Consider the following 8585-nt stretch of genomic DNA (forward strand, 5'->3'; position numbering starts at 1 on the left):
TGGATCAGGCATGCATGCATAAATCATGCATTCATCAATCCAATAGATAAACTTGATCATGCCTGGCCATCTGCCAATCAATTGATTCAAAACATTTATTTAATTGAATATTTTTGTTTTTATTTTAAATTAAATTGAAAATATCTTGGATGCTCATCATCGGTAGGCCTACTAAAACATTCTTATATGTTTTAATGGAATGTAACTCAACTTACATTCTCACACTTTTATATGAGGCTCTTAAAAGGGTTGTTTTCTGGTTGCATGCTTCTTTGGAAACATCTTATTTCCTGCTTTTTTCTGTGTCAAACCACATAATGCATTTTTAGTAGCAATGAAAGGGCATATTAAACAGAACATATTAAACCGTTTTCAGAGAGGCCAACTTTAGTTTGTAAAAACTGGGTAACTAAGCAGTATTTATAATAAAGTATATATAATAAATAAATGAGAGGGTTTTTTTGGAGCAACGGAAAGATATTTAGGTTCAAATTTTTTCTAGCCATTTTGATGTGGCAAGTTAAGGTGAAAGTGTACGTGCCTCAGTTAACTGAAGCAGAGACCGATGGACACATGGTAAGACACTCTAGTGATCTACCCTTATTCTTTAGCGTGTGTGATAGTGTGATCATTAGTTTGTTTTTTCAGGGGATTTCAAAGCCTCAGGATAATTTTGGAAGACGACTGATCATGAGATATTACTTCATTCTTTTGCTTTCCTCAACAATATGTAAATATGCCTATGTTTATGCTTTTTAAACATTAAACAACTCACCTATTTAACACTATATAACACATTCAACTCTAAACGTATCTAATGTGTGCTTTCTTTTGCAGTCTGCTCTTCTGATGTGGATGTTGTTCAGGAAGATTTAATAATAGTTCGAGCTGGAGAGGATGTGAATCTTACTTGCAGCTTTTCACAGTTTCTGGAGTCAACAGCATGGTTTAAACAGACGGATGAAGGAAAATCTCTACAAATTGTGTCTGTACATTTTAAACAACCCAGATGGAATAAGGACTTTGAGAAACCAGATCATTTTAATGTTTTCAAAGGAGATAAAATTTTTAATCTGACCATTTTAAAGACAAAGTCTTCAGACTCAGCCATATATTACTGTGTAGTCGCATCAAATTGGAAAATTGCAATGGGTGCGGGCACTAGATTACTAGTCAGAGGTATGATTTCTTGCTTGTCATTTTTTGGTTTGTGGGAATTGTGTTGGATGACTTGCGTTTTCTATCAAGTGACTCTTTTATGTCCTTTTGTCAAGATGCAGCCGTTGCACACACAACTCTTCATCAGTCTCTGATAGACGCGCTTCATCCAGGGGATTCTGTGAATTTGCAGTGCAACATCTTCAGTGAGAGTTGTGCTGGAGAACACAGCGTCTACTGGTTCAGACAAAGCTCGGGAGACTCTCAAGGAGTTCTTTACACCAAAGGAGAGAGAAACGGTCAGTGTAAGAACAGCAGTGAGTCTCAAACGCAGAGCTGCGTCTACAATCTCCTCAAGAGCAACATCAGTCACTCTGATGCTGGGATTTACTACTGCGCTGTGGCCGCATGTGGAGAGATACTGTTTGGAAAAGGAGCTCAACTAAATATAAGAGGTAAGATGAAATGCAAATGTCTGGCTTGAAATGTTGAAATATTTGGCTTTATCTCTCCTATCTGGGAAAGCATGTGATTCATATACTAGAGTACATGATAACAAACTTATCTCAAATGTTTTCTAAGAAAATAAAATGAATTTTGTTTCAGTGAGTGGTGATGTGAATCCAACTCTTCTTGCTCTTGGGATTTCAAACATCATATTTTTGGCTCTTGTTGTTTTTCTGGGAATAAAACTATGCAAGGGTCAGAATAAAGGTAAGACTTTCTAAATAAAATTCATTTGTTATGGTAATGCAAAAATTTTATAAAATTTAAAATAACAACTGCTGTTTCTTAATTTCCCAAAGTGCCCGCACCTCAAGAGAATCAAGTAAGTACACAATTATCTTCCATTTGTCTTTGTTTTATCAATTTAATATTAGATAATCTATTTTTTTGCCAGGGTTTTTAAAAACGTTTGGTGTATATTATGCCACATCATGTGTAATTTTCTTCTCATAATTGGAGTGTCTTCTCTCTCTTGATATTAGAATGAAGACAGCATGAATTATGCAGCCATTAGTTTTGGTCAGAAACCTCTGAACACAAGAAGGACCGAATCAAAGGTCATTCAGGATCAGTCTCTGTACGCTCAGGTCAGATCACAGCATCCAGAGGTTTAGATGAGTGCTGAACTGTTTAATGTTTTCATCATGATCTTATAACAACATATTTGAGGTCAATACAATTCATTTGATTCAATAATTTTGGTCATTAATACACAATTTAATGAGTTTATTGATTTTATTCATTTTTTTGGTTGTCTGTTTTATTGATTGTTTTTGACCTTTAACTGTTCTTTAAAAATGAAATTGTAGTTCAACTTGAATCTATAATGTCTGTTAGAACCATGTCCTTTATTTCAAGCATATAAGTGTTCAAATGAAAAGTGTAATCTCAAATAACAGTATATAACAATGTCATCAAAATATGGATTGCATGATAGCTGTCGGTGGCCATATAATTTAATGTATATATGTTAAAGTGTTCTTTTACCTTTGTACTGTGTATTGTTAGATAGCTCGGCTCTATGAATTTGTTAGGTACACTATACAAATAATCTGTAAAATTAGGGCACAATGTATTTATTTAACAGAATTGTCTGTATTTCATTTTTACAGGTGTTTTCCCTGTATTTTGCAGTTCATTGAGTTGTGTTTTAGGAAATGTCCATAAAATTACTGGATGATGTCCGAATGAGCTACCAGTACTTTTTCTGCTATTTTACAGATGTATTTTTTACAGTGCATAGAAAGGATCAGCATAATTGTAAAATAATAGTGTGTTTGTGTGCTCATTTATATTTTTGTGATTTAATGCATATTTTTAGACTGTTATTTTTGGGCAACTTTGTAGTTTTACAGTTTCTTTATGAATCCCATGTGTATAGTAGGCTATGCTTTATTAGCATCTACTAAATGAATAGCCTGTTTATGTGTTGCATTGCTTTCCACTCAAATGATGGATCCTGGTGTGTATGTATAAGTGAAGTTCGCTTGCAAAGTATTAGTTAGCATTGGCATTTAGTTAGTTAGTCTTTAACAATAATCCTTTAAAGAGGAACTTGCTGAATGCTGAATTTAACACATGGTCTCTACTGCCAACTAATGGTTGTATATCATTACGAGATCTGGGCTGAGTTTAAGTCAAATGTATTATGACCTTCCCTCTCTAACTTCCCTCCATCTTGTAGGCTCATTTGAGATGTCCCTTGCATGAAATTTAGGTGAGAGCATGTGGCTTCAGTGAGCGGAGGAGTGAAAAAAGTGCAGCCATGGATAGTTCTATCTTCTCGTAGTGGTCAAGCTGTGAGACCAGCTAAAACCAGCTGAACACCAGCTTGGTCAGCCTGGGAAACCAGCTTAAACCAGCTACTTCCAGCTTAAACCAACAAAGAAAGAGCCTAGGCTGGTTTTAGCTATTTTTTTCAGTGCGGATCAGACACCTATGAGATCAATAGCAGATATTGCAGGATTCACACTCATGTGCTGGGTTGCTAATAAACTGGATGCAATTTAAAGTTCTTCTGTGGTTTTTATTGTTCTTTACATGTCTATGTGGTGTTTTTATATATATATGCTGTTTCACTAAACGAGGTTCGGGAGGAACATGTCAGATAATTGACACAGGTGGAGAGTACTCAGCTAATCAACAAAGAGGTATATATACGCAGCCGTCCTACCTCCATTTTGTTGACAGTCTTTCAGCATCCCTCCACCACCCCTTCTCCACATCTTGCCCTATCTTTTAGTTCTAAACCACTTACATGCGGGGGGTACTCTGGGTTCGGGCCGAAGTCCGAGCTCGAAGCCCTCCCCCCCGGACAGCACGCCAAATACGCAATTCAATTAACTCTCTACAAATTATATGTAAGTGTGAACTCGTGAAATATGCATTAAGACAAACCATGTGCAAATTCATAAGTAAACACCATTGCCATGAGTATTAAGTTTTAACTTACTAAGTAAGTTGGCCGAGAGCTATAGTCTCAGCCAGTGTTGCCAACTCTCGCGAGACAAATAAGCAACCTCAGCTTCAAAAACAAGGCCAAAACAAGCCCAATATTATTATATTATTTATTATCATCAATATTATTTATAATAAATTATTTTTTATCAATAAATGAGCCTGCAACATATTAAACTGAAACCTCTCAGAGTTTGAAAAGCAAAAACAGATGTGATTTTACAAAAATCATCAAATTGCAATAAAGGACACGCAATATCCTCCGATCAGTTGTGAACAGAAGAGGTTTGGAGATGGAAAAAGAGAAAAAGTGACATGAAGGCCAATTATGGTAACCCATAGTCGCAGTTAGTGCCCACATATTAGGGGCAGTAAGTAGTGAACACACACACTGCAAACCTTGAAAAAGATAAGCCCTACATCTCAATGTGCATACTATCTGCCCTAAATAGTATTAAAAATGACTAATGCCACATACTATTTAGGATGGATAGTATGCACATTGGGACACAGGCAAGCACTAAGGGAACGCTGCAATATAGCCACATATGTATAATAAAATAAATTCGAACCATACCTACTGTTATTATTAGTAGACTTGTTTTTTTTTTATAATAGCCTCATTAGCCTGTAATTTTAAATACATTACAAAAAATTTTTTTTAATTAAATTAGGTGCCTCACCTCCCTGTTTCCTCTCCATCTCTGTACATCTCTGCTGGTGGCATTGTTTGTAAAAATGTATACGTCTATTTAAGTCTACTAACTATCATTACGTGCATTTATAACGTCACATACCTGCACGTTGAACGCGATTTTTCTTCAACGAGGGGGAGAAGGAGGCGGGATATATGAGGACGCATTACTACAGCACTTGTATCATTGCACTGAATGGCTATTAGCTGTGTAAGGATCGGTTCCCTTTCGAGGGAACTCGCACTGCATCGGAACGACACTTTGGGGATGCTCCCTTAGCATCAGCGAATCTGAAGTCAGAATGACAACTAGGCCAATCCGATTGGCGTGCGTGATGACGTAATAGTGACGGCATACCCGGAAGTATAAAAGGGGATCTGGAACGTAATGTCGGCAGTTATTGCTCTTCAGCATAGCGCTCTGTGTCTCAATATTGTCTGTCTATTTATTGTTGTACTGTCAGAGTGAAAGTGTGTGAAAGATGGAAAAAGAAATGAGAGAGTTTAAGCAGTGTGTGCATCCTTGCCCTCGCTACATGTCGGGCTCGGATACACACCTGCTGTGTGTGCACTGCCTGGGTCGTTCAGCATGCTCGAGCGGCTCTCGAGGGAGCCGCTTGCGATCACTGCGAGAAGCTGACGCTCAGGGTGCTCCGCTCTCGGCTGGCCGTGTTTGATGAGGCCGGCCAGCCTTGTGAGCCCCATGGTTCTGGACCCGCGGCCGCTGAGGCGGCTCGGTGTCAGAGATCATGGGGTTCACAGCGGGACTTGTCAGAGGGTTTCGGGACTGCTGCGGCACTTTCCCGATCCTCCTCTGACAGTTCCGAGGATCTTCCTCCCCGTGTGGAAGCCCGCTCTGCGGCTTCTTCCCCCGGGGTGGGAGGTCCGGTGCTCATTCTCTCCGGTTCCGAGGAGCCGGAGGAAGTGGGCATCGAGGCGGGGGATGAAGCAGGAAATGTTTCATCGCTTCATTCACCTGCCCAAGAGGAGCTGGTCGAGGCGTTGACCCGGGCGGTGGCTAAATTAAAGATCGATTGGCCACAAGAGGCTCCAGAAATTCAGCCACCCAGTAGGCTGGATGACCGGTTCCTCTCGCACTCTTGGAGGAAGCCCTATTCCTCGCTTGTGTCAAATCCTCCAGTACTGGATTATTCCAATGTTCTGGGGGCACGCGAGGCAGGCTATGGGAAGATGCCTTGGGTAGAGGAGGCTCTCGCGAGCTACCTTTCACCCGACGCTGCATCGTCCCTCAAAGCTCCGGTTTTGCCAACCAAACCCTGTCGGGACACCTCATCTTTGGTGGGCAAGGCTTATATGGCGGCTGGACGGGCTGGTAGTTCCCTGCACACACTATCCATCTTGCAGGCCTACCAGGCTGATCTCCTGAAAGAGCTAGACGAGGGCGAGGGTCCCTCTCCGGAGGATGTGCTGGAGCTCAGGAGGGCTGCAGATTTGTCTCTCCGCGTCACCAGGGAGACGGCCCGCGCTATTGGCCGCTCCATGGCTTCCATGGTGACGGTGGAGAGACACCTCTGGCTGAATCTGTCGGGGATAAAGGCCACATCGATTTCCCGCGAACGCATGCTGCACCAGCCGCCTCTGGAAAGACCTGCGGCTGGGCAGCTCGCGCGTCCGCACACGGAGAACGGGACCCGTGTAACACCCGACGCCAGCCTCGAGAGGCTGGTTCCCTTAGTAGATTATCTCGGCGCATGGAAATGCCTTCCGAGTATTTCTACATGGGTCCTGCGTACTGTAGAAAAGGGTTACAGACTGCAGTTCGGTCATCCTCCTCCAGGGTTCAGGGGGTTGAACTGGACTACAGTGGTACCCAAACGGGTTCGGGTAATGGAACTAGAAGTGAAATCCTTGCTAGCGAAGGAAGCCATAGAGCGCGTTCCTCGGCTGGAGAGGGAGTCCGGGTTCTACAGCCGGTACTTTATAGTTCCCAAAAAGGATGGAGGGTTGCGTCCGATTATAGATCTGAGGGATTTGAATCTGTCTCTGAGGAGCTTCAGATTCAAAATGCTCACTATTCCTATGATCGTGAGTCAGATCTAGTCCGAGGACTGGTTCATCACGATAGATCTGAAGGACGCATATTTCCATATCTCCATCCTTCCATGTCAGAGGAAGTATCTGAGGTTCGCTTTCGGGGGCGAGGCGTACCAATATTGAGTGCTTCCCTTCGGCCTAGCCCTCTCCCCATGCACGTTCACGAAGTGCATGGATGCGGCTCTGGCTCCAATGAGACTTCAGGGCATCCATGTGCTGAATTATATCGACGACTGGCTCATTTTGGCCCAGTCGTACGAGGTGGCGGTCCGGCATCGAGATGTCGTTCTGGCCCACATAAAGTGCCTGGGGCTGAGACTGAGGTTCACTCAACACGAAGAAAAGCGTGTTGACGCCGTCCCAAAGTACAACGTTCCTAGGGATTATATGGGACTCGACGATGATGCGGGCACATTTGTCTCCCGCGCGAGTCGAGACCATACTGGCGATGGTCTCAGGAATAAGGCTAGGCCACAGCATCACTGTGAAGCACTTTCAGAGAGTGCTGGGGAACATGGCAGCAGCGTCCAACGTGATACCTTTTGGCCTGCTGCACATGGGACCCCTCCAGTGGTGGCTGAAAACCAAGGGGTTTTCCCCCAGAGTGAATCCTTTACGTATTATCAGGGTAACGCGCAGATGCCTTCGTTCCCTAGTCATATGGAAGAAACCTTGGTTTCTGTCCCAGGGGCCAGTGTTGGGAGCGTCCTGTTGCCGGAAATCCATTTCAACAGACGCCTCCCTCACTGGTTGGGGCCCGTGGGAGGGCCGTCATTCCTCCTGGCACATAAATTGCCTGGAGATGATGGCGGTCTACAAAGCTCTCAGGAGCTTTTTCCTGGACCTCCGCGGCCAACATGTCCTGGTACGGACAGACAATACGTCTGTCGTAGCGTACATCAACCACCAGGGGGGTTTGAGGTCGCGCCCTCTTTGCAGACTGGCGCATCACAACCTCCTGTGGTCCCAAGGGAAACTGTTGTCCATCAGGGCAATGTATGTCCCGGGGGTCCAAAATCAGGGAGCAGACATCCTGTCGAGGCAGGGGCTGAGGCCCGGGGAGTGGCGACTCCACCCAGAGGTGGTGGAGGCCATATGCAAGAGGTTCGGCCCAGTGGAAGTGGATTTGTTTGCGCCTCGAGAGACGTCCCACTGCCCACTGTGGTTTTCCCTCACGCATCCAGCCCCGCTGGGGTTGGATGCCATGGTTCAGACGTGGCCGAGGCTGCGTCTGCACGCATTTCCCCCGATTGCTCTGCTCCCGGGAGTCCTGGAGAGGGTCCGGCGACAGGGGGTCAGCCTACTTCTAGTAGCACCCCGTTGGCCGACTCGAGTTTGGTTCTCGGATATCATAGCTCTGCTAGCAGGTCAGCCGTGGGAGATTCCTCTGAGGAGGGATCTCCTATCTCAGGCAGCGGGTACGATATTTTACCCCCGCCCGGAGATTTGGAACCTGTGGGTCTGGCCCCTGAGGGGACCAGGTACCTAGAGGCTGGCCTATCGGCAGAGGTGATAGAGACCTTACTCAGTTCCAGGGCTCCGTCTACGAGGAGACTGTACAGCCTCAAGTGGAATGTATTTTCCACTTGGTGCAGGGAGCGTGAGGTGGACCCAGTTAACTGCCCGGTGGCTTCAGTGCTGGAGTTCCTCCAAGATCGCTTCTCTGCAGGGCTTAACCCGTCCACACTCAAGGTGTACGTGGCTGCCATTGCGG

The 8585-nt window shown here is 44.4% G+C and overlaps 1 protein-coding gene across 1 annotated transcript; it reads left to right on the top strand.

Annotated features, from left to right (window-relative positions):
- The first annotated feature begins 316 nt into the window (after positions 1-316).
- Positions 317-3678, top strand: LOC307143333 (uncharacterized protein). The gene is made up of 6 exons (XM_079844816.1): positions 317-576; positions 838-1179; positions 1275-1613; positions 1765-1872; positions 1965-1987; positions 2148-3678. The coding sequence occupies exons 2-6, from the start codon at positions 1149-1151 to the stop codon at positions 2277-2279; spliced, it is 633 nt and encodes a 210-aa protein (XP_079700942.1). The 5' UTR covers positions 317-576; positions 838-1148; the 3' UTR covers positions 2280-3678.
- Positions 3679-8585: the final 4907 nt, after the last annotated feature.

The sequence above is a fragment of the Gobio gobio genome (genome assembly GCF_949357685.1).
Source record: "Gobio gobio genome assembly, chromosome: 2".
In the NCBI taxonomy this organism is placed as follows: domain Eukaryota; kingdom Metazoa; phylum Chordata; class Actinopteri; order Cypriniformes; family Gobionidae; genus Gobio; species Gobio gobio.